General features: G+C 45.0%; 1 protein-coding gene across 2 annotated transcripts in view; it reads left to right on the top strand.

Annotated features, from left to right (window-relative positions):
• PRICKLE2 (prickle planar cell polarity protein 2) overlaps positions 1-26,996 on the top strand; it is a 160,959-nt gene that overhangs the window by 59,849 nt on the left and 74,114 nt on the right. For both annotated transcript variants that reach the window (XM_030307171.1, XM_030307170.1), the window contains exon 2: positions 9,571-9,754. In XM_030307171.1, the coding sequence (XP_030163031.1) occupies positions 9,611-9,754 (144 nt within the window). In that variant the 5' untranslated portion in view covers positions 9,571-9,610. The remainder of the gene's footprint in view (positions 1-9,570; positions 9,755-26,996) is intronic.

Below are 26,996 nucleotides of genomic sequence, written 5' to 3'. Positions count from 1 at the left end.
GCCTTCGTGCTTGCTTTTCTCCACCTGCAGAAGTCTCCCCCTGGGTTCTCTCGGAGTTGCCTCACATTCTGTCTTCTGAGCCCCGCTCAGACGTCACTTGAGCGGGGAGGCCTGTCCTGACCCATCCTCAACCCCTCTCTTCCTCACGCCCCTGTTTGTTTCCATCATGATACTTACCGCAATCTACATGTGGCGGGTTTACCTCTTTGTTCACCTGCCTGTTTCCTGTCTGCCTCCCTGGACCCTAAGCTCCGTGAGGTTAAAGCTATTATATGTCTTCAAAGCTGCTCTGTGCCCGGTATCTTCGTACTGTGCCCTGCGTACTGCGGACCTCATTCCCTGTGGTCTGCTTGCCTGGTGGGAAGGTTGGATCGACGGACTGATACGGATGTATGAACGGACAGATGGAGGGCAGGATGTGTGGGAAAAAAAAGAAGGAAGATTTCGCCACGCTGCCTACAACGAGGTGCTAGAAAGATCACTCTTCTTGGAGTCAGATGACTTAGGTTCTAATCTGTCCAACTTCAGTGAAGTCATGGGTGAGTTTACAGCCTTGATTTTTGGTTCTGGTCAGTGGATTAAAAGGCTAACTCGACAGCACTGCTGAGAATGAGCAAATGAGATAAACGATACAAAAAAATGATATGAGAGGTGCCTCGGTGGCTCTGTCGGTTGAGTGACCAACTTCAGCTCCGATCGTGATCTCACGGTTCCTGGGTTTGAGGCCCACATCAGGCTCTGTGCTGACAGCACAGACCTGCTTGGGATTCTCTCTCCCTCTCTCTCTGCCCCTCCCCTGCCCTCATGCACGCATGTACACTTTGTCCCTCTCAAAAATAAATAAACATTAAAATTTTTTTTTTAATAATATGAACATTTTACATCCTCTGTAAATGTGAGCAATGATGCTAGTGGTGGAAATGATGCTAGTGGTGCAGCCACTGTGTTCACCCTTTCCTGGCATCCTCCGGTCGCAAAGCACATGTCAGAGTGGAGAGGTAGGAGCCCAGCCCCTGGCTGTCAGAACTCTCCTTTGGGGGTAGTTTACCTCCTGGAATATCATCACTTCATCAGGCCATCCACCACATACGGATCTCTTGCCTGCCTTCATTTCTGCCATTCTGACCCTCCACGTGTGTTTCCTGAAGGATGGAGAAGGTGGGAACAGAAACCCCATGTGCGGGTTATATCATTGTGTGGTCGCTGCGGGGCAATAGCTGGCGTTCTGTGTCACAGCTCAGCTTTGACAGTCTGCTTTACTCGCAACATGATTAGCTCAACCGTACCTTCGGGCAGGCAGACCCCACCTGCGGTTCTTACTGACTTACTTGAAGCACAGCATGGCAGCGCCTTTTCTGCTGATACCCACTGTCTCTTTACTGGTCGACTTCGGGAGAGTAAAAACTCTCTTCTCCCGACATGCTTACTTACCTCCCAGCAACACCCAAGAGAGGCGTCCCCACGGGACAGTGAACTCAGAACAACGTTCGCCTCATTTTAGGCTCGTGCTTTGCATGCGTGTGAGAAGCTGATGCTGTCATGGGAAACTTGAAGAAATTGGGCAACCGAGCAGACTGAGAAGGTCGAGCTCCTGCCCAGCTCCTCCTGAGTCCGTCCTGCCCAGGGTGGGTCCCCCAGGTGGTTTTGAAGCGATGGAAGTTGCCGCAGCATTGAGAGTATGTGACTGATGTACAAAGACTCAATTCAGAGCCAAGGCTTAGTGGTTTTAAATTACTCATGCCCCATCTCTCCCCACTTGCACAGAAAATTGAAAGTCGATAGCTGTTGAAATCTGGTTTTCAGATGTTTTTTATCTGACGGACCTAACTTAACTCTGTGATGCCCATAAATACATATGCAGTTCCCACGTTGCTGGCATCTTCCATGCTACGTAAATAAGTTCTCTAATCCTGTTACAGGGCACCGCTCAGAACAAACCCACTTATCTGGATTGAATAATGCTCTTCTGTTTGCTGAGAGGATTGTGTGTACGTGTGTGGGTGTTCTGGCTCATGCCTTGTCATTCCAGGCCAGTCTTGTCTCTTGGTACTTGCTGATGGCGGACACAGAGAATAAAATCTGGTCTCCAGTTTCTTAACACGAAAGAAAAAGACGACCAACAGCTGTTTCTGTTTAACAGTGATTATCCCTGGGATTGTGAGTGTTTTGAAATATTTTTCTTCTTGCTTATCTGCAATTCCTGATTCTTTTCTATATCAACTGTGTGTTACTTTTTTTTTTTTTAAGGATAAGGAAGCAGTGACTTTATAATAAGGAGAAAAAGGGTTCCCCTTTTCCTCTTATTAAGAATAAAAAGAGTTTTGGTTTTTTTTTGTCTACAATGAGCTGGAGTCATGGGAGAATAGACACAGCGAGGACACATTCGTTCTGTAGCAAAAAGCTATGGAAGACTTTGGGTTATTTTATCCCTTTTGTCTTTAACAAAAGTGTATTCTCCCACACCTGATCTCGGCTGCCTGAGGCATTGCCACATTACCACATATCCAGTGTTCGTGTTCCTCATCAGTCATTTACCGTGTGTTGGGGCTTTGTTGCCCTTTAAGCAGTCTGCCCTTGGATCCTTTGCGTGAAAATGACCTGGACCTGATCTGGCCACGAACTTGGGACCCATATGGGACAGATGGTGGGGCTGAAGTGAGACACCCCTCTGGTGGCTCATGTGGTGGTGCCTGTCCAGCACCCTTTTACACGCAAGCCCCCCCGGGTGCCCAGCCGAGTGCCAGGTGGGCTCAGTGACATGGCAGTCGGGAGGGATCGGCATAGGTTCCCTGGAGCAGTTTTAAAAATGGACGTTGCCCAGGGCTCCTGAGACCTGTTTTACCAGGATGTTGGTAAAACACACACCCTGACCCTGGTGTTCCCTTCTAACTGGAGGCCAGCGACAGAGAGTGTCCTCCAAGCGTGCATCTGGGACGCTGGCAGAAATGCTCTCCTGGGCTCTGGTCTCAGATCTCTCAGATCTGGGTCTCTGGGTGACCCCACTCCTCTGTAAGCATCTCCGTGTCATGTCTTGGCAACCAGATTTACAGTTTCCCATGAGTAGAACAATTATTGATAGAGTTTCACAATTAGGAATTGTTTGTCTTGAAAGCCGTGAGGAGCTTGTTTTTTTTTGTTTTTGTTTTTGTTTTTGTTTTTTTGTCTTTCCATCATCTATTAAAATATTGAGCAGCTCCTTCACATCTTGCTAAGTGCTGGGAATGACCTTGAGCCATCAAGGGATGTATGCTGGTTTCCAAACTTGTGTCTTTGGACCCTTGGGACCTTAGGACCAAAATGCCTGGAGTGTGGAAAGCAGGTTGAGCTTGAGAGAGGTCTGCCTCCTTCCCTCACATCACCTTGGGCAACTCTGTTTTCACATAGGAGTTCTTCCGTGAAAATTATTTTCCTCTCGTTAAAAAAAAAAGTGAGGGGGAGGGGGAAGGAGAGAAAGATTTTTTTTTTTTTTTAAAGGTCTTAATGATGTTTACAGTGACATCGGAATCTAGAATCCTGCCATTTAGGACGTGAACTTGTCAGAATCACAGTCTAAAGGAGGATCCCTTTTTGCCTTCATCTTATCACCTCTCACACAAAGCAAGACATTGTGGTTCCAGGGTTCAGTGTTGTAAATAACCTGTCAACATTTCCAAGATGAGACATCCACCCCCCCCCCAACACGCACACCCACCCAGGCCATTTATAATGAATCCTTCCACGGCACCACCGCATGGTATGTAAGTTAATTAGCATAAATTAGTTACTCTTCAAATGCTGTGGTCATGGGCGCAGATGACAAGAATACTTTGAGATAGTTAAAAAGAGAGCCTCCACCTGGCCACCAGTATTGTGTGCAAAAGCAGATCATGGCTCCTGAATGTGGAGGCAAATGCATTAATAGCTGCAACTTTTGGGTAGGGGGTTGCAGGGGATTTTGCTGGGCAGAGGGAGGGAAGGAAGGGGAATGCGGGATCACTGCTCCCGGGATCCTGCCTTCTTCCTTGGAAACCTGTCATTCACAAACCCAATTATGTGCAGGTAGAGTGTCAGCTCTGACAGAATGAAACCAATGTGTGCTTTATATGGTTGGTTTTTTTATTTTTTTTTTTTTAATGAAATCCTGCTATACTAGCAGGTTCTATTTTCATAAATGTCTTTTTTTTTTTAAGCCAAATCATTTATTTCCCCCACACACTCCTGAAAAGCTTTAATCAGTGTGTTGAAAGAGAGAGCTGTTAGGTGTTGCTGTGTACATTTTGCCAAGAGGGGGAGAGAGACCTGAGGATCAAGAGAAATCCTCGTGGCCTATCTCTGACCCTCCACTCCTGTCTGAGCATCTGAGCCTTGGATTCCCTATTTGTAAACAGGGGTTATTCAATTAGTCTTTCCAAAGGCTGTCATGGCATCCCTCAAAGATGGAAAATTCTTTGCAAATAAAAATGCCTTGCCACAGGAGTGCCTGTTAATTATAAATGAGAAGTAGAAGGGAGGCAGCTAGGAGGGAAAATACATGAGATCCTCATGGTTTCTGTTTACCATTTTTGTTTTCCTTCCTCTTTGATTTTGATTTTTCTGAATGTGTTTGTTATTCGAGGGCACAAAGGTACTTGTGGTTGGGATCAGCCATGGTTTCTATAGTTAATTGTTTGGGTTCAAGGGTCACATAGATCCTACTCTGAGTCTCAGTTCTGCTCACCATTTAGAGTTTACTTTGAACATATTGCTTGATATCTCTGGGCCTTTGTTTTCTTCTCTAGAAAGTGGGGATGGTAATTTCTTTGTTGGAGGAATGGCGTGTTAATCTGGATTTCTGGGTGTAAGGTATAAGTTAGGCAAATGTGTGCATTCTGCACATGTATGCACCTTCCCTAATTCTGATCACCTTCATGCTGCTTCACCTTTCTTGTATTCCCATAGCGCTTAGCATCGCACGTGATAGGGGCTTGGATAGTTGTTGACTAAATAGACCTTTAGCCCTCTGCCCTCACTCTGTTCTGTTGATCGTTCTACTCCGTGAGATTCATTCTGGATCTGGTTCTGTAATTCCGTGTTTTGTTTTCTTCTTGTCTTTTTTCTTTTCCTGGGGCTTGCATTCATTGGGTTATGTCCATCAGACATTAAATATTGTGCTCTTCCTTGCACCGCTGGAAACGTGACTTGCTCTGATTAATATTCTGGAGACTGAATTTGGTAGAAATTCCTCTACATCTTGTTTTTAAAGTATGGCCTTCTAGTATAAACTGTTAGTCACCAAAGAGCTTCCTAAATTTGCTTAAGCCCACTGATTTTTTTTTTTCTTTAAGTCATTAACTGGTATAAAAATATTTGGAGGGAAAAAATCCCTGACCACTTCCTGACACCCTTGACTTCTTTACAGTAGCCGGTTAATTAAAGAGTTACTTAAAATGGGCTCTGACTATTTTTAAAAGTAGCAGCCAGGGTTTGGAAGGAACCTCTTTGAGTTTCGAGACGCAAACCAGATCCAAGTGTACATTCTGTCTGTGTATATTTTCAGTCGGATGAAGAGCAGGAGGTGGGAGAATCTGACAAGCCTGACTTGGCTGAACTAAACTGATTTTGTTTCTTGAGTACATTTTGGTGTCAAAATTCAGGCAAAAGACGTTAATAGAGTAAGGACAAAAACCAACCGATCATCTTAATAGATGGAAAAAAGCAGTTGACAAAAAGCAACCCCCTTTTGTGATTAAAAAAAAAGCACCCCAAAAACTGGTGTAGAACGAGTCTTCTTCAACTTGAGAAGCAGCATCTGCAAAAAACACACAGCTCAATACTACTTGATGGTGAAAGATGGGATGCTTTTCCTTTAGATCAAGACAAAGATGTCCGCCCTTGCCACTTCTGTGGACCATTGTACTGGAGGTTCTAGCCACAGCAGTAAGGCAAGACAAAGATATAAAAGGTATCAGATTAGGGGCGCCTGGGTGGCACAGTCGGTTAAGCGTCCGACTTCAGCCAGGTCACGATCTCCCGGTCCGGGAGTTCGAGCCCCGCATCAGGCTCTGGGCTGATGGCTCAGAGCCTGGAGCCTGTTTCTGATTCTGTGTCTCCCTCTCTCTCTGCCCCTCCCCCATTCATGCTCTGTCTCTCTCTGTCCCAAAAATAAATGTTGAAAAAAAAATTTTTTTAGAAAGGTATCAGATTAGGAAAGAAAGAATAAAACTATCTCTCTTTGCAGATGACATGATCTCATATGTAGGAAAGCCTAAGAAAATACACACACATACACACACACCATGCTCTTCAAACTACAAAAAATGAGGGGTGCCTGGGTGGCTCAGTCGGTTAAGCGTCCGACTTCGGCTCAGGTCGTGATCTTGCAGTCTGTGAGTTTGAGCCCCGCATCGGGCTCTGTGCTGACAGCTCAGAGCCCGGAGCCTGTTTCAGATTCTGTGTCTCCCTCTCTCTCTGACCCTCCCCCGTTCAAGCTCTGTCTCTCTCTGTCTCAAAAGTAAATAAACGTTGGGGCGCCTGGGTGGCGCAGTCGGTTGAGCGTCCGACTTCAGCCAGGTCACGATCTCGCGGTCCGTGAGTTCGAGCCCCGCGTCGGGCTCTGGGCTGATGGCTCGGAGCCTGGGGCCTGTTTCCAATTCTGTGTCTCCCTCTCTCTCTGCCCCTCCCCCATTCATGCTCTGTCTCTCTCTGTCCCCAAAATAAATAAAAAACGTTGAAAAAAAATTAAAAAAAAAAAAGTAAATAAACGTTAAAAAAATGTTAAAAAAAATGAGTTCAACAAGATTGTATGGTGCAAGATGAATTGACAAGTACCATTGGTGTTTCTATCTACTAACAATCTGAAAATGAAAGTAAGCAAACCGTTCCATTTACAATAGCACCAAACAGAATAAAATACTTAAGGATAAACTTTACAAAAAATGTGCAGGACTTGTAACTAAAAAGCAAAAAATAGCATTGAAAAAATTAAAATAGGCTGGAATAAGTAGAAAGACATATTTTGTTCATGGGTTAGATCTCATATTGTCAAGATAGCAGTATTCTCCAAGTTGATCTCTAGACTCATTGCAATCTCTATTGAAATCCCAGCTGGATTTTTTTTTTTGCGCAAAATGGCGGGATAATCCTAAAATTCATATTTCATGATGCAAATGTCAGGGACCCAGGAGAGCCAACACAGTTTTTTGAAAGAAGGACAAAGTTGGCGGATTATATTCACAATTTCAAAACCTACTGCAGAACTACAGCAATCGAGACAGAGTAATGCTGACATAAAGTACATAGGTCAGTGGAATAGAATTGAAAGTCCAGAAATAAACCCTTATATTTATGATCAGTAGCTTTTTGACCAGACAATCCAATGGAGAAAGAATGGACTTTTTAACAAATGGTGCTGGGACAGTTGAATAGCCACACAACTATGAAGTTGGACTCCTACCTCACGCCATGCATGAGTTAATGACCCATAGACCCAAATACAAGAGCCAAAGCCATAAAACTCCTCGATGAAAATATAGGAGTAAATCCTTATGACTTTGAGTCACACAGTGGTTTCTTAGGTATGATACCAAAAGCACAAGCAACAGCAGAAAAAGAAATAAATGGGAGTTCCTCGTAATAAGAAATGTGTGCATCAGTGGGCATCGTCACGAAAGTGAGGGCCACCCACAGAGTGTGAGAATATTTCTCCAAATCCTATTTCTGATAAAGGACTTGTATTCAGAAATATATCTAAAGAATGCTTATAATTCAGCAATAAACAGAAAATAACAGTTTTTAAAATGGGCTAAAAGTTTGAACGTTCTCCGAAGTAAATTTATAATAAGCGCATAAAAAGATGCTCAATATCATTAGCTATTAAGAAAATACAAACCAAAACCACAATAAGATGCCACTCCACACCCACTGGGATGGCACCAACAGAAAGATAATAGCGTGTGTGGCAAGGATGTGGAGAAAATAAAGCGCTCATTCGTTCTTGGTGGGAATGGACAATGGCACTGATATTTTTAAAGAACAGTTTGACAGTTCCTCAAAATGTTACACGTAAAGTTACCATATCACCTAGTAATTCTGCTGGATATATACCCAAGAGAATTGAAAACATATGTTCACACAAAAATACTTGTATATAAACATTTAGAGCAGTGTTATTCACGAAAGTAAAAAAGTGGAAACAGCCAAAATGTCCAACTGATGAATGAATAAACAGAGCGTAACATATCCACACTATGGAATATTATAATACAATAAAAGGGAAGGAAAGACTGGTACATGCTACAACGTGGATTCACCTTGAACATCTCATGCTGTGTGAAAGAAGCCAGTTTCAAAAGACTACGTATTGCATGATTCCATTTGTGTGGGATCTCCAGGATAGGCAAAGCCCTGGAGATAGAAAATAGATTAGTGGTTGTCAGGGACAGGAGGGAAGGGAATGTGGAAAGTCACTACTCATGTGCCCTGGGTTTCTTTGGGGATAATGAAAATGATCTAACATTAAATCGTGGTGATGGTTTCACAAAGCTATGAATATACTAAAAGCCAGTGATTTGTACACTTTAAAATGGTGAACTTCATGGTAGGGGAATTAGATCTGAAGAAAGCTATTGTCAAAAAAATTAGGCGCATGTGGGGATTAGGATTCTGGGCTCTCTCATTGCCTGGATATGATGTTACCGAAACTAATCATAAAGATCTGAGTACCACATAGAACGACTTATTTTCTTAAAATTTTATTCCTCCCATTTTTTCCCTCTTTTTTTATCATTGGAAGCTAGAAATGCTTTTGTGTTGCCGATATCAACCTTTTTACTGCTTCATCATTTTTGTAAGCATGGAAAAGAACAGAGGGTAACCTTAAAAGAGAAATCTTCAACTTTGGGGCCAGATTTTTATCTTCAGCTGCTACCTTTTCACATAATGCACATGCATGATCCTCTTATACTGCATATTTAAAAAAAAAACATAGAGATTTGGGTTTCTGATGAGAATTTCAAACCCATGGGGATATTTAGTACAGGTGACAATGTCTTTCCCATGAGATCTTGGGGCCAGATTTATTTCGTGGGAAAAACGTATTTTCGCTCTTTTTCTTCAAGAAAAATCTCACCTGCAGTTCTTTCTATAACCACTTCCATTTGCCAAGCTTCTAGGAAGCTTTTATAAAAATGGTGTGTTGTCAATATTTGTTACATCCACAGGTAATATTTCTGGTCAGCATATGTATTATGTCTACTTAATTACTACTACAGGCAAGCACATTTGCCGCCGTCCATGTCCAGTGCTCTGTCTAGTAAAAGATACTTTGGCATGGCTTTTGGGATACTGATTTAGAAGAAAGGTTGAAATCCAAGTTTGAACATTGTCATCCTGCTTACCTGGCGGCCTCTGACCTTCCGTGACGTTTCCACATGTGTACCGCCACACCTTTTCCAAAGACAGGCGTGCTGTGCAGCGCTGCTTTAGAGGCTCTTGCCAAGAGCCAGTTGCCAAGGAATGTGTTTATGGTTTGGGATCCAAGGGCTGGTGACTAGCAGCCAGTTGAAAATGGTTTCTTTTGCCTTCCTTCTCACCTACCGCCTTTGCTGCTTACAGGAAGATCTGCTTGCACTGCAAGTGCCCTCAGGAGGAGCACATGGTGACAGTGATGCCCCTAGAGATGGAGAAGACTGTCAGCAAACTCATGTTTGACTTCCAGAGGAACTCGACCTCAGATGACGACTCAGGCTGCGCCCTGGAGGAGTACGCCTGGATCCCACCAGGGCTGAAGCCTGAACAGGTACCACTCTTGATTGGGCGGTGGGGGGGGGGGGGTGGTAGGGGGGGTAGGGCGGGGGCAGTTGTGGTTTGGGCCGCCCGTCCTTCCTCGTTCCAGTTCAGAGGGAAGAGTTAACTTTGCTGATTCAGAGAAGTGGTTGGGGCTCCATGGGTTGAACGGCTTCGGGGGCCCCGGTGGGAACTGAGTCCCGCGTGGGCCACTGTTAATTCATTCTGGATTGCCATTATTAACTGTCAACAGAAGACTGACTAGAAACTTCTCAGGAACAGTGGCTTTAAAACATGAGAGAAAGAAACTTGATTTTTGAAGGGTGGAAGGGATTTCTACATCGGCCATGAATCTCTAAGATTCTTTGTTAAAGAAGAGGGAGGAAATAGGGATTTGCCTTATTCTTCCCAGTGATATATGCTGTGTTTAAATACTAAGTTTGGCCTTGCTCTGCAAAGAAAGACATTGGCATTTCCTGAAATATTTGGCACTTCCTACAGGCTGTAAATATTATTGGCTTGATTAGATGAACTCTGTTTCTCTCTGTTTCATTGTGTTTTTCTCAGGGATGTACAGCCTCTGCTTTGTATTTCTATAGTTGGCGTTTTCTCTTCCACAGACTCACGTTGGCTTAGAAGTCCCCTCTTTTTAGCTGGATACTTTGATGAGCTCTGAGCGGTGCACCCCTCTTTTTCCCTCTGACACAGAAAACTCTTCCTCTAGTGATCTTCTCTATGTCTGACAGAATGTTTTCAAGCTTAAAATACCCCTAAAATGTGAAGTCAGGAAATCTCTGCGCGATAACGCTTCTGGAAAAAGTTCTTTATGATTAAGAAAGACCCAAGAATTCCCAAGTGACTCCCGAGTTAGACACGGATAACATCTCTTTGATGAGCCATTTCTCATTGTCTTCTAATATATGAGGTCACAAATTGGCACCCGAAGTCAAGCACACTGGCAGGATTGGCTCAGCGAGCAAAGTTTTCTTTAAAATTTTGCATTAGTGACTAATCCTTAAAAATGAGGAGTTTTAATGTAAAAGTTCATAGCTGTATCTTAAAGAATTGAGGATCTGGCATCTCATCCCTGCAAGGATTGGTGCCGGCCACTGAGCTGGATGCTGGCCCTTCTTTTTAGACAGTTGGATCTCTCTGGATCGCCCAGTCCATTTCAGCCTTTGATGTTACCTTCCCAAGCCCTACAGGCACTTCGTTTTTGTGATCTCTGTCCTAATTCTTAATAGGAAGAAAATGTTTTAGAACAGCAACATTCACAGAAAATGGTCTCCATGAGATTTTAAGGGAGTTCTGTGCTGAGATATTAGCAGGAAGAAATAAAACCATTGTCTCTCAGCTTACAGGCTAAGGTTCTATCTTTATTTTCTTCTGCTTCAGTGAAGATTGTGTTATTAAAGAGTAGGCTTCAGAAAAATGAGAGTATTTGATTGAGTTTGTCTGAAAAGTCAAATGAGGTGGTGGGTGACTGAGAATCTTTGACATCATCGCCCTGCTGCCAGTGTTTGAGCAGTGAATTTTCACACCTAGATACATCTGCGAGCTTGTTTCATTTTCTTGCTAACCTCATTTCCAGCAACTTCTAAGAGACCCATCTCTCTTTTGTTCACATTGCTTTCTGCGAAATTGGGCCCTGAAATTCTGAAGTTAAGCTATTTTGGGTTCCCTGCTTAGGTAGACTCTTCTCTAAGACCATGAAACATCATTCTGTGATTTTCAGATGTGGAGAAAATTTTCTGTAGGACCAAGAAAACAGGCAGTTGTGGAAACTGGAGTCTTGGTTCAATTCGCCAATTCTGAAGTGAGCGCTTACAGTATTTTTGGAGGCCGCTTGTCTCATCCAAAAGGAACGTTACAGGGAAACAAAGAACCACTTTCTTTGATTTGTTTTGCAAGAAAACAATTAATGCTCTTCAACAAATGGGTTGAATTATGTCCAGTGACAGGATATTCCCATCTCTTATATAACTCTCCTGTTCCTTGGATGGTCTCCTCTCTTCCCTGAACTTAGTCAAACCTATGTGACACAGAGAGTTAGAAAGGGCATTTGTTGGGGCGCCTGGGTGGCGCAGTCGGTTAAGCATCCGACTTCAGCCAGGTCACGATCTTGCGGTCCGTGAGTTCGAGCCCCGCGTCGGGCTCTGGGCTGATGGCTCAGAGCCTGGAGCCTGTTTCCGATTCTGTGTCTCCCTCTCTCTCTGCCCCTCCCCCGTTCATGCTCTGTCTCTCTCTGTCCCAAAAATAAATAAACGTTGAAAAAAAAAAAAAAAAAAAAGAAAGGGCATTTGTTCTCCAGAGAGTGAGAGATTATCTCTTCAGACTCTTTGATGGACTGTATATTTGCCTAATAGAATACGAGTCTATATTTAAAGGTGTTTGAAGGGATCATGTTGGACGAAAGAAATGGAATCAAATTTTAAAATTATGATATCGTTCAGGCGTGTGGGGGGCTCAGTTGGTTAAGCATATGACTCTTGAGTTCGGCTCACATCGTGATCTCATGGTTGTAGGATCAAGCCCCGTGTCAGGCTCTATGCTGACAGCATGGAGCCCGCTTGGGATTCTCTCTCCTTCTCCATCTGCCTCCCTCTCCCCCCCAAAAAAAATAATAAAAATGAAGATAAAATTATGAGATTCTTTAATATCTATTATGGAACTTTTTATACATTTAAAGGTTTTTTTAAAAAAACTCTAATGTTCTAAGAACATTCTAAGATTAAAACAATTTGGGACCCTGAATGCCTTTCACTGAAAATGCTGATGTTTAATATCATGTTAGTCGTCTCTGATTTGAGAAAACTCCTTTTTTTACCAAGAGAAATTACAGTGAACATTAAATGCTCTGTGCTGCAGGCAAAATACTAAAGACTAGTTAGGGTTAAGAGTAATGTGCTTTCATTTCTGTGAGAACCTTTCATTTTACTCCCCGATCACGGGGTTGGTAGTATACCTTCAGGTGATACTCTTTATTATTCTATTGCTTCTGAGAAATGCCTTCAATTATATATAATGCACATGGAAGTCACCTCCCATTTAGAGAAGTGTTTTTGAATATGGGCATTTAATTTCATAAAAATCTCCTCGCTGAGGAGCACCTGGGTGGCTCAGTCAGCTTGAGTGTCCAACTCTTGATTTCAGCTCAGGTCGCGATCCCAGGATTGTGGGGTGAAGCCCCACATCGGGCTCTGCGCCGAGTGTGGAACCTGCTTGAGATTCTCTCTACCCCTCCCCCCTCCCCGCTCTCTCACTCTGTCTCTCAAAAATAAATAACACATTTCTTTAAATCTTAAAAAAAATCTCCTAGCTTCAAAACCCAACCTTCTTAAAGTAGCGTGAGAAATGGTACGTATGACCGATGATGCCAGAAAGGAAGGGCGTTCATGTTGTGACTTTTAAGGATTTTTAGTCACTGGGGCTGCTCACACCCCTCTCCCGCCGTTCGCTTCAAACAAGGTGTGTGTCCTGTCATCCGGAGAGCCCTCCGCGACCTAACCTGCCCTGATTGACCATCTGTGCTCGTTTCTAGTTTGTCTTTACGCTCAATAGCATGTGCCCCGTCTCCTAGAGCTGTCGGGGTGATAAATTTATAGTGGGTGATACTTCAGGAGGAATTTGGAAAAATATTTAGGACGCCGTAAGAACTGCAGATGGTGAGCAGGGGTTCTCTACCGGAGCCCTATTGGAATTTGGGGCTGGGTAATTTTTTGCTGTTGGGACTGCCCCTTTCAGTGTAGGATTACTCGCAGCTTCCTTGGCCTCTCCCCACTAGATCCCAGTAGCACAAGCCACCCACTCCCCAACACCTTGGGATGACCAAAGCTGCCTCCAGACAGTGCCCAGTGACCCCGGGGGTTCACTCAAGTGGGGTTGAGAAACACTGGATGCAAGTGACGTTAAAACCCAAAGGGTCAGTTGGCAAAATTTTGGCTCAGTCGAGGCATAAAAGGCTGACCTAGATCAGCAGTTCCTTGAGTGCCTACCATGTTCTAGTTCCAGTGGCATAGCTGCTCCCTCCTAACAGGGTTAGGTATTTGGCAGAGTGAAAAAGGGGGGAACCCTTGCTGCTTGAGCAGAGGCCATGCTTTCCAAACAAACAGACCCTGCTATCCTCAGTGAGTCAAAACAAGGATTGGAGTGGGGTGAGGACCAGGGAGCGGCACATGGGCCACCTTTTATTCTCCAAAACAGAAATCGAGTTCTCCTTTGATATAGGGAAAACTGGCTCGTTGAAAAAAAAAAAAAGAAAGAAAGAAAAGAAAATATGAGATACCTAAGGAAGTGGATCAAAATCACCCGTAATTCCACCAGTGAGGAGTATTGTTTTGCAACCTTTATAATAGGCGTGCAGCAAGTATCTTTGTAAAAGGAGTACTTTCTCTTTTGTTTCGGACAAAAAAAATGTGATGATGCCGTCCATTTACCCTGACTTTGTTTCACTTCATCTCCTGTGAACATTTTTCGGGATCCGTACATTTAGATCCAGGTTATCCTTTGGAAGAGTTCTTTGGTCCTCCCTGGGAGTTTCCAGCGTGGAAACCTAGTGGTAGCACCCACCACTAGGGGGAGCATTTGGAAATGGACGTTTAGAAGGGGGTACTTAACGGTCAAAATAATTCCACTAGCATTAAAATGGGTAGCAGCTTGGGATGCTGAGCATCCGGAAAATCGCCAGATGTTTCTACAAAGACAAAGCAAGTCGGAGTGTCAAGAGTGCCACTGTTGAGCACCCTGAGCTGACGGTTTCTTTTTGAAGGGTGCCTTGTTGGCAGCTCTCCGCTGCATTAAATAAGGTGGGGGCAGCCGTCGACCCTGTGCATTTGCCTTTTCCTCTCCTGAAGAACAATTCTGAGAGGTGGAGTGGTCACACGTAAGCCTTTTTAAGGCTTTTGACTTGTTGTGGGAAACTGTCCTCCAGAAAGGTTATAACTGGTAAGTCCTCTGGGTACACAGTCTTCGCCGGGCACGTGTGGATGTGTTTTTTCTGTTCGTTCTGCTCAGTGCTCCATGCAAGCCTGAAGATGCCCTCAGGTTGCTTCTCCTGAGTGAATTCTTCTCTATCGATGTTTTGGACACTCCAGCATCTGTAGACGGTAGACAGTTCTCAAATATGAACGTCCCCAATCCTTGGCTTCCAAACGTTAGTAATATTCCCTTGGCCTAAAACTGTGTCTTTGCACCTAAAGAGCAGTGATTGGGTCATGCGTCCAGAAGTCTCAACTCGCGCATCACGTGACCACAGGAAGGCGGCAGATACCAGGAGTCAGCGTCCAGCGTTCGGCTTTCATAATTCTGCCCCATGTGGCAAGCCAGATCATCCAGTGCTGCCTACAGGAGGGGGTGAACTAGTTGGTTTCGAGCCCCGTGAAAGTATGGAGTATCTCTCTTGGAGGTACATAAAAGTCTTTGTTTGGCTTTTCATTTAGTGACCGTTGCTCATCCATCAGGTATCAGATTAAATGCGTTTCCTGAAGGCGCGTCTCTGACCACCGCCTACACCCGCTGTGAGATTGGGTCCCCAGTTACATGCTGGGTAGCAGTCCCTGCAACTTCCCTTATTAGCACGTTTTCAAATGTAATTAAATACCTGTGTGATTATCTGCTTGGTGTTGGCCTCCTTCACTCTGCTCTAAGATCCGAGAGGGCAGGGGTCTTGTCTGGTTCGTTCTTCACGAATCCCCCAGCGCCTAGCACAGTGCCTGACCCATGGCAGCCAGCCAGCAGATACTTGTTAAGAGACAGGCAGATGACCCAGATGCTCGGCAGAAGCAGAAACGTTCAGGATTGCATCACACGGAAAAGACAGAAGTCATCAAAATGTTTTGTTTTTTTCCTAACATGAAGGATTATTCTGTATCAGGTTTTCCTGCTCCTTGTGTTTCTCTTAAAGGTATGTGTTCTAAGCAGATTCCCCTAACCATTTCGGTGGCTTCAGGGTTTTCTCAGCTTACGGGGGACGGGAGACTGGTGTGCTTTTGCCCACACGTGCATGAAAGCTGCTGACTCTAAGACCCGGGCCTGGAGCATGGTAGCAGGAGCCTAGGGTCTGGCAGGGAATCATTTGCACCTCAGTCCAAATGTGGGGAGCCCTTTGGGAGCCACAGGGCGAGGAGGAAGAAGCAGCATGGTCCAGCGGGAAGAACCTCACCTCTGCAGTCTGGCCCCTCCTCCGTACCTTTCTGACCGAGAAAGGTACTCACTTTCCAAGGGTGTTGGTTTTCTCATGATGATGATGATGACAGTGGAGAAAATCCTCAGCGCTTGTTACGTGCCCACCACCGTTTTTAACTTTGCTTGCATTACCCTATTTCATTCTCGAATCAGCCTTACCGGGTCCTTGTCACTCCTGTCTCTGTGTCAGAGGTGAACAAAGCAGGGCTCAGATTTAACAACGTGCCCCCGGCCACACAACCGAGCAGCAGAGACCGATTCAGTCTCCAACAACCCACCCTGGGAGTTGGTATTCCTCGATGGATAGGCCCCAGGACCCCGAATGAAGGAGCGTGTGCACACAGAAGGTGCTCGCTGAAATGGTTGTCACCTTACTGCCCTTCCTGTGAAGCTGTCGTGTCACCGATAACTGTTGCCCCGAACTGAGCAGGCAGCAAGAGGGGGAAAGGAACAATTGCTTGTCCGGGACAGAGGAAGGCTGGGTGAAGGTGGAGGACAGTTAACAGGAGTCCCACGTTCCTCCTCAGCCTTCTCCAAAGCTTTCAGTCAAATCATTTCGAATTCTGCCGAGACAGAGGCCTTTCTGTTCCCAACGTCGCCTGCTGTGTGAGTGTCGTAAAGGTGCGACATCTTTCCTTCTTTCAACATTTTTTCATTGAGGCAGAGCGTGAGGCAGGGAGGGGCCTCCGCCCTCCGCTGAGACAGAGGGAGACACAGAATCCAAAGTGGGCTCCAGGCTCCGAGCTGCCAGCACAGAGCCCAACGCGGGGCTCAAACTCATGAGCTGTGAGATCATGACCTGAGCCAAAGTCGGACGCTTAACCGACTGAGCCACCCAGGTGCCCCTTTTTTCTTTTTTTTTTTAATTTTTTTTTTCAACGTTTATTTATTTTTGGGACAGAGAGAGACAGAGCATGAACGGGGGAGGGGCAGAGAGAGAGGGAGACACAGAATCGGAAACAGGCTCCAGGCTCTGAGCCATCAGCCCAGAGCCCGACGCGGGGCTCGAACTCACGGACCGCGAGATCGTGACCTGGCTGAAGTCGGACGCTTAACCGACTGCGCCACCCAGGCGCCCCTCTTTTTTTTTTTTTAAATCTTTATTTCTTTTTGAGAGAGAGAGACAGAGTGAGAGCAGGGGAGGAACAGAGAGAGAGGGAGACACGGAATCCAAAGCAGGCTGCAGGCTCCGAGCTGTCAGCACAGAGCCTGATGCGGGGCTCGAACACACAAACCTGTGAGATCAGGACCTGAGCCGAAGTCGGACGCTCACCCGACTGAGCCACCCAGGCGCCCCAAGGTGCAACATCTTTCTAATGAAGTTCTGGCTCCACTGAGTCAGAGCTACTTGGACAGGGGCTCAGATGGGGCCACCTGACTGAGCTCTCCCGTGCCCCAAGCAGGTTTCAGAGCTGTCTGCTGAAGAGATAAGCTCCCCCACCCACCTTCCTTGGTGCCTGAAATCTGCAACATCACCGTCACTAGGCCTAGGAGGAGTGAGTCCATAGGCCGCTCATAGGCCGTTTGTGCTGCCCCTCAGGGGATCAGCAAGTCAGCGGGGGGCATCACTTCTGGCTCTGGCCTCTCTTTATTTCCCGCTTAGAGCTTCTTTCGCACCCGTCTCTGATGGGTGGGCTTCTTGGCAGTGCTCCCCTGTACTGTGTTCCCCCTGAGGGGGTAAGGAGAGAATCAGAGACTATGCTGGAGAGTTTTTCATGCATCCATTCACTTATTCAGCAGATACTCGTGTGTACCTACTATGCTTCAGGCACTGTCCAAAGCACTGAGGATAAAACTATAAACACGGTAATTAAGGTTTCTGCTAGATTGTAGTTGTAAGGGGGTGGGTGTTGGAGACCTAAATTAGAAAGCAAATAGATGTTCCAGATATGTGCAAAAAGAACAATCATTTTAATAACAGTGCTGTAAGCGTTTAGTGGACTCATGTTTACATGTGTCGGCTGTTGTGCTAGGTGCTTTACACGTTGTGTCTCATGTAATCCATACCATGAAGACAATACAGCAGCTTCTGTGATAATGGACGTGGACTGGCATGTCGGGCAGACCGGCTAATCTAGATTGATTGGTCAGGGGCAGCCTCTCGGACCGGCGGTATTTGAACTGCTGCGGAATGACCTGAAGAAGCCAGCCATGCAAAGATCTGGCTTGTTGAAGATGTTAAAGTTTCCATTTTGTGAAGCTCAGAAGGGAAATGAAGTCAGTACCAACTTTGTATTTGCATCAAGAATTGGGCGGGGCGGGGGGGGCGCCTGGGTGGCTCCGTCGGTTGAGGATCTGACTCTTCATTTCGGCTCATGATGTCACCGTCACCGTCCCTAAGAGCGAGCCCTGAGTCAGGCTCAGTGCTGACAGCACTGAACCTGCTTGGGATTCTCTCTCTCTTCCTCTCTCCCTCTCCCCACCCTGCTGCACTGCCCCCCACCCCATGCTTGTGTGCGTGTACACATGCATGTGCTCGCTCGCTCTCTCTCTCTCTCTCTCAGTAAATAAACTGAAAAATACATATATTTTTTAAAAAGGGGAGCACCTGGGTGCCCCAGTTGACTGATTCGGCGTCTGACTCTTGATTTCAGCTCAAGTCATGATCTCAACGGTGAGATTGAGCCCCACATCTGGCTCTGCACTGACAGTGTGGAGCCTGTTTGAGATTCTCTCTCTTTCCTTCTCTTTCTGCCCCCCTCCTGCTCTTATGCACCTGTGCTCTCTTGCGCGCGCGCTCTCTCTCTCAAATAAACTTTTAAGAAACTTTAAAAAATGTTGGGCAGGGTGTCGTAGATGGTTTGGGGGGAAATGAATGGAGCCCATGCAGTGTCCAGCTCTTACCAAGGCATCCAGGGATGCGAAGCCTGGAAAACCCCATGGCCTTGGTGGCCTCTGGGACATCGAAGGAGCCCTCACACCCATTGCCTTGATGTTCCTGCCTGCGAGTGGGGGTAAGGCAACAGAGAGCCCCCGTATAGATACTCTCAATAGGTTGATGTCTACCCCTTTTATCACGTGCCCTCCCTTTTCACACGTGAGCCTGTTGGAGGAAATCATACATTGTCTCTTTCACCCCAGGTACTCGGTGCCTAAAATAATGCCTGATGCCGATTACTCGTTCTGTGAAACAGATGTTACCTGAATAGACCATCACATTGGTCTTGTACCGATCCTTGTACAAAGTTCCTCCCTGCTCCAGGGAATACCTCGCCACTCAGAGAGGATCAGAAACTCCACTCGCTTGCCACAGGTAGTAAGGGGCAGAGCCAGGATTCACACCAGCTGTCTCTGCAACTCCACTGCTTGTTTGGGCTCTTCCTCCTCCACCCCTCTTTCTTCTCCGGTGACCCACCCAGGCTATCAGATCCAAGGAAGCCGACTTGGCATATGTTGGAAGTACACGCCACATGCATCACACAAGGCCCTTTGATTCTTAGGGGAGGGAAGTTTCTTCTAATCTCAGGTTGACTCTGGTGACTAAGGGATTTCTCTTTTCTCCACCTCCAGTTTCCCCATCCCTGCAGGAAGCAGGAAACTTCAAAGGCTAACTTTGCCCCATCAACAGTCTCTGTTTATCTCTGGCTCTTCTCACTCTTCGATCCTGGCCGACAGCCCACGTGGCGAGAACCACATTTCCTCTACTCCCTCCAGTGGCCCCCATGTTCCTGTGCAGTATTACATACCTGGACACTCACCGGTGATATTCATTCAGCGGGTATTTATGGAGTGCCAGCTATATGCCAGGCCTTTTCCGGGTGCTGAGGGACAGCCACGAGCAGACCAGTATCCTTCCCCTTACGAAGCCAACATCGTAGCAGAGGATGCTGTTAACAGTAGCGTGAATGCAGACGACTTGCAGAAAGTGATGTGTGCTAGAGAAGCAATAAAAAAGGGTGATATGGTTTAGATCCAGAGAGGACAAACGTTTTCTGCGAAGAGCCGCACAGTAATTATTTTAGGCTTTGGAGGACATATGTAACCTCTATCACAAATACTCTGATGCTGTAGTGGAAAAGCAGTCAGAGACAACCTGTGGGTGAATGGGCATATGACAGTAAAACTTGGTGTAAAAGAAATAGTCAGTGGGCCTGATTTCACTCAAAGGCTATCGCTTCCTGGTCCCTCATTTAGAGAAGCTGCTTTAGATGGGCTGGCCAAGGAAAGCATCGTTGAGGAGATGACATTTGAGCCGAGTTGTTGCTCCAATTATTACTTGTAATGTTTTCTAGTTATTTGGAGAGAGAGAAAGAGAGAGCAAGTCAGAGAGGGGCAGAGGAAAAAAGAATCCCAAGCAGGCTCCCTCCATGCTCAGCAAGGAGGAGCCCAACACAGAGCTCGATCTCACGAACCTTAAGATCGTGACCTCAGCCGAAATCAGGAGTCAGATGCTTGACCAACTGAACCACACAGGCGCCCCTCAGGCTGAGCTGTTCCTTAGATGACCCACGTTTTGTCAGCCTCGTCCAGTGGTTTTTCAAAGTAAGGGTCCTGTACCGCTTAGGAACTTTCCTAAAAATGCAGACTCCAAGGCTCTGTCCCAGACCTACTGAACCAGAACTCTGAAGGTGGGCCCACCATTCTTTTTGGACTCTAGGTGTTTCTGATATGTGCCAAAGCTTGAGAACGGCTGCTCGAGGGTCGTGGGAAAAACCGGTGTTCGGAACACATGGAGCCACATCTTGGCTCTGCCCATTTTTAGCTCTGTGACCTTGAGTGGACTGAACTTCACTTGTTTTGTCTTGTAAAACGAAGAGACTCTTGCCTAAGTCTAAAGTAGCGATGAAGACTACCTAAGTTTCTCTTTAAAGAGCCTAGGGGATGCTGACCCCTAGCAGGTCCTCATCGAATGGTACCTACTGTCGTCACCATGACCGTTATTTGGGTCTTTAAGACACTGCAGCAGAGTTGCCTGGGGGCCGTAATGGGATGAACCCCCAAAACTATCCCCTTCCATCTCTGGCATCTTGCCCCTGACTGACGTCTCTTGGACACAGCCTGAAGACAAGGTTGTTAATGTTAAAGGGGAATTCACGATGCTTTTAAAATCCTTTTACCGGCCCTGCTCCTCAGCCCCTTGCTTGGCCTGTTGACCCAGAAAATGCTCCGGTCCCTGCTGTTGCAAAGCCATGAATTTTACAGCTGTGACTCACCCCTGGGCTGGGTCCCCAGTGTCAGCACCCAGCTTTGCAATTCACTACAGGCTATTGACAGTTTAGTCTTTTTTTAACATGCGAAGCTATTTATACCACGAGGGACAGAGGCCGGTAGATCTGGGGGAAGGGAGAGACGAATGACAAAGTGGTTCATCTCTCTGGGCCCGCTGGGTGGTTCTGGTTCATAAGACGGGAATGCTCCGTCTAATAGCCCCTTTAAAAATCCCACAAACACCATCATTAGACTCACCAGCCGTTTGCACTACCATCTTCATTTCATTATTCCATCAGCACATGCTGAGCTCAAAATGGAATTTCATGGCCGCAGTAAGGCACACCGCTCTCCAAGTGGATTGGATTACATTGCTTCCAAGCGGCCTCTCCTGCGTTCACCTTCGCCGTCACTCATCCCAGTGCTTTCGGTGCAGCATGAGACGTGAGTGGGGAAGGGAGGCAGAAGGAGGCCCAAAAGCAATCTCCCGCACAGTTCTCAGGAAACCAGTCACATCGACGATGCCGTGTTGATCTTGGCTCCGTAAATGCAGTGACATCATCACATGGCAATGGGAAATATGCCCGTGCACGGTATTCAGTAAAACTGCCTGTTAATGAACTTGTTTTCAACAGAACTGTCAGAGATGGGCCTAGAAGCTGGGTTCAGGCTTCAGGGCCTTTGCCGGATCAAATCAGCAGCATTGCGGCCAAGTTCTACCAGCAGGGCCTTGTCAAGACTTGTGTCCAGAGTGTGATGCTGGGGAAACCAAGGCTCGTTTGCAAACACAGGAAAGGTTAGCTGCCATTGGATTTTCCAGCTTTCAAGACGGATGGCCTTTGTACTAAATGCATTCTGGGATCCTCAAGATTGCGAGTGGGCCTCAGGACTTGGACTTGCTGCCTGTGTTCACTGCTGCCCGCCCTTTTTGCGGACTGTGTAGCCTATCCTGTGAGCTGGTGTGACAATTGATTTACTATCAAGATGATCTCTGCCTTATGACTCGTGAGATATTTTGAGTAGTTTCATGGGATGGTTGGATGAATCTACCATCAAGCCCACTGATAACTAACTTTCTCCACCTGTCCATCCGTTCAGCTATACGCTCATACCCTCACCCATTTATTCATTTGACAGTTATATTTTAAGTAATCGTTACCTGTAAGCCCTCGGTCCAGGTGTGATCCCGGTGTGGCTGTTTTCCAGGAGCTTCCCAGCTCCTGTCTTGAGATTTTGCATGGTATGATGTGGACTCATTCGCAGGCAGATGTAGACAGTCCCCTTTGTGGAAGATCCACAGAGACTTCAGGCTTTGTGTTGGTCTCCTGTGGCTTCCATTTTTCTCACTTCCATTTCGTTCTTCTTGGCTCGTGGTATTCCCGAGTTTGAGCACTGACATTCACTAACTCTGTGTTCAAATCCCAGCTATGTTGCTCCCAAACATTGACCAAGGTAATCCGCCTTCCTGAACCTTCCTTTCATCATCTGAAAACCAAGGATATCATTATGTAACTATAGCATGGTTGTAAGGATTGAATGAGACAATACTTTAAGCATGGAGCTTTAAAAATGGCTGCTTTGGGGCGCCTGGGTGGCGCAGTCGGTTAAGCGTCCGACTTCAGCCAGGTCACGATCTCGCGGTGCGTGAGTTCGAGCCCCGCGTCAAGCTCTGGGCTGATGGCTCAGAGCCTGGAGCCTGTTTCCGATTCTGTGTCTCCCTCTCTCTCTGCCCCTCCCCCATTCATGCTCTGTCTCTCTCTGTCCCAAAAATAAATAAACGTTGAAAAAAAAAAAATTTTAAAAATGGCTGCTTTTCGCTTTCTTTTGAATAGGCAAAAATTGGAAACAAACCACATGTCCATTAATGGACCAATGGATAAATTGTGTTGTATTCGTACAGTAGAATACTATTCTGCAATAAAAAGGAATGGACTTTTGACACATGCAACAACATGAATGAATCTAAAAATCTTTATTCTCAGTGAAAGAAATCAGACCAAAAAGTTACACACTCGATTCCATTTATATGAAACTCTCGAAAATTCAATCACTAGCAGATCAATGGTTATTTAGGGATAGGAGAGGTGGGGAGAGTGGGAAGGAGGAAAGGCAAAAGGGAAGAGGAGCCTTTCAAGGATAATAGGGTTTTTTTTTCTCTCTTGTGATCATGCTGATGATGGCTTTGTTGCTATATATGTGTATATGTATATCAAATTTTATCAAGTTATGTTTTATGAATATGTGCAGCTTATTATATTTCAAATACCTCAGTCAAATGAACTAGTGGATGAATGAACAAACAGACTTGCTCTTTAGCAGATAGGAAGGCAAGCATCTCATTCCAATGCTGAGGTCTTCCTAGAGTTCCACGGTTGCCTCAGAAATTAAGCGAGCCTTTTGGCCAAGTACTGTCAGAAAGAATTTGCTTAGTATTAATTATACACAATAAAAAGGAGATTTGGGACAGAAACTCGTCAACATCCAGATGGATGGCACTGAAAACTCAGTTCCACAAACTGGCTCATTTCATCATCTCTGTAAATTCTCTATGACAGTGCTTAACATGTAGTTGGTACTCAGTAAATACCAGTGGTTGTCGTTACTGCTATGGCGCCTAGAAAGACTGATTGAAACTCAGTGATCAGCTCTTGTTAAGAGAAGCTAATTACTCGGGAAATTGCTAAACCTGCATTTCCTGAAATGCATGCATAAATTCATAAGCTCTCGCTTGAGAGAAGATCAGGGCTGCCACATAGAGTTGTACAGTTTGTGCACTGCACAAAGGTGCCCGGCCTAGGAGGTGATTGGAGGCTGATATTCACCTAGGCTCTGATGACTCCCAAAAGGAGGAGCACATCTTGTTTAGCATAAGACACCTTGCAGCTCACCTTGCCGTAAGGCAGGACTCTATCTCAAGAGATTGGGGGCTTTTTCTAATTTGTAGTTGGGAGGGTATCTGTAATTTCCCTAAAGGTACCGAAAAGTCTAGCACCAACCTGTAAAGGACTGTGAGCATTAACTAGCTCAGCTCATTGATTACTTTATTTCTTATTTCCCTGCAATCCTGTGGTTCTGGGAAACCTCTTGTTTGACTCTTGCCAAAGAATGTTAGAAGAGGTGGTGTTTCCATTGAGTAAGTGGTAAGGGAAAGGAGGGAGGGTTTTTTCCCCAGTTCTCATGGTCAAGATTGTGAACACCCAATGCCCTTTTCTAGTTTCTCCTTCCTCTTTCACATTTAACAAATCATGGCAAGCATCACAGCCTTGGACAGGGAGGCGGGAAGGGATAAGAGCTGAAATACCAACCAACTAATTTTGCGAACCACTTGGCAACTCTCTTCCTGTTTGAGGGAGAGGTTCAAATCGATATAGATAAATTTGACCTTGAGTTTGTTCATGGTTATGAAGCATCCATCTTCTCCTGAATTCCATTGCTGTGTGGATCATCAAGAATTCATCTGGATGATGAATATTTCATAAGAAACAATTCTGGTGAAATAAGATCAGTGGGTAGTCTTTCCCAAGCATAGGGATTGAAAGCCATCTCTATGGTATCAGACACACTTGGGACCTGATGCACATCTGCCACTCCCTGGCTGTATTTGTCATTGGAGCAGGTGTTTTGTTTTTTTGTTTCTTGATTTTTGGTTTTTTGCCTTGGTGAAGTCATTTTTCTTCATTTATAAAATGAGATTGTAATGGTTCCTGCCTTAGAGGGCAACTAACACCTGGCATCTCAAGAAGCGTTAAATAGAATTACCGATAGGAAGTCCAATTGGTGTGAATACACTTTACCTGGAAAAAACCATCTGAGATAACAAAACTGGGATCTCCGTCTGATAGGGGCGTGAAATGGTAGTCTAGAGAATGGGGGAGAGGGTGGACAGACACAAGAACTATAGAAATAAGACCACAGATATTATTGAACCTCAGGGTGCCTGGGTGGCTCAGTCGGTCAAGCATCTGACTTCAGCTCAGGTCATTATCTCATGGTTTGTGGGTTTGAGCTCAATGTCAGATGCTGCACTGATAGCTCAGAGCCTGAAGCCTGCTTCAGATTCTGTCTCCTTTGCTCTTTGCCTCTCCCCTGCTCATGCTCACTCTCTTTGTCAAAAATAAACAAACATTACAAAAAAAAAAGAAAGAAATGATTGAACCTGAACCTTGTGTTTGATGTTTAAGAACGCGACATGAGAGAAAGTGTATAACTTTGCACATTGTCACATGGAGCCAGAATTTAAGGAGTAGAGTTTATTTCCCTTACCAGTCTTCCCCCTACAACATCAGGGAAAATACCTAAGGACTGTAGAGGAGGCAGATAGAAACAGGGGCATTCAAGTCCAGAAAGAACTATGAATCAGAAAATTTCAGTTTCAGACAGTGGTCTCTAAGTGACCTTGACCAAGTTCCTTAGCACCTTATAGCTTCTGTTTCTCATTTAGAAAATAAGGATGTTAAGTATTTTCTTCCCAGTATAAAGTAAGAATAAGGAAGGTAATGTTTCTAAATTGTTAGGAAAAAATGTGATAGTGAGCAATAATCACTATTGATGTGATATTCTCTGTTGCCTTCCTAATTTTTTTGCCTTTTGGTCTTCTATTGCCTGAGAGAGGTATCTTAAAATCCCTCATTGTATTTATGGGTTTGTTTATTCTTGAATTTCTGTTTTTGCTTTATATGTTTTGTGGCTGTATTTTGGGTGCCTGCAAGTTTATTTTTCTAGATTTTTCCTTTAATTGTTTTTGTAACATCTCTTTTTAGTGTTTTTTGCATTTGATTTACTTTAACACGAAAATCATTTGTATGGTTTTTAAAAAGCTTATGAATGCTGCATGAATAATATTGTCCTAGAATATAAATAGTGGACCAGTGGCTATTACAAAGTGATCGACAAATGTACCACTAATGATGTTGAAGTGACCAAGGATCAGTTAATCACACGTAAAATTTCTTTTTTCACTACTAATTATATTCACTTAAATTCTGGTTTGTACAGTATTAACATTGCACACTAGCCTCCTTTGGGTGAATAATAACAAGCAAGAGTATGCTTTTTCATTCCTTTATTTCAACCTTTTCTCATGGGTGTGTTTTCAGTAAGCAGCACATGATGGATATTGTGTTTTACTTCTAAACTGATAATCTTTTCATCCGTGGATATAATATATTTACATTTGTTGTGATCACTTAGATAATCATTACTACCACTTTTTTGTTGGTTTGTGTTTGCCATCTTTTTTCCTCTCCCTTTTTCTATTTTCTTCTACTTTTGAGTAGAAGCTTCCTTCATGTTCCTTCACTTTGGGAAAACTATAGACTACGTTCCTGTTTCTCTAGTGATGGCTAACTACTTCCTCACATCCAACCACACTGGACCCCTTGCCGCTGTTCAAGTACCACGAGCTTCTTTCAGCCTCACGGTATTTACACGTCATTCATTTTTAACAAGTATCGGTGTTTCCATCCTTCTGATTATGACAGGGAATTTAGGTGATGTACTTTTAGTAGCATTTCTTAGCTTTTTTTTTTCTCCCATCTTGAATAGCCTGCATCTCCGTATGCTGTTTCAGCCTCCTCACTTGAGTTCGTATTTGCCCAAGCCTCGGTAAAACAGTTTAAAAACAAAATCATATGAATATTAATAATTTTGAGATCATTTCCTGTTTAGTTTATATCCTTATTTCCTTTTCTTAATATAGATAAGAACAGACGTGGAAACTCCCCATTTTGATAGGTTTGCTTTCTAAAATATCTATGAGGGGCGCCTGGATGGCTCAGTCAGTTGAGCGTCCGACTTGCACTCAGGTCATGATCTCACGGTCTGAGTTCGAGCTCCTCATCAGGCTCTGTGCTGACAGCTCAGAGCCTGGAGCCAGCTTTGGATTCTGTCTCTCTCTCTGCCCTTCCCCAGCTCGCACCCTATCT

This window comes from Lynx canadensis, chromosome A2 (genome assembly GCF_007474595.2).
Source record: "Lynx canadensis isolate LIC74 chromosome A2, mLynCan4.pri.v2, whole genome shotgun sequence".
Taxonomy (NCBI): Eukaryota; Metazoa; Chordata; class Mammalia; order Carnivora; family Felidae; genus Lynx; species Lynx canadensis.
Note: the sequence above shows the minus strand (reverse complement) of the source record. Positions and strands in the feature narration are given on the sequence as shown.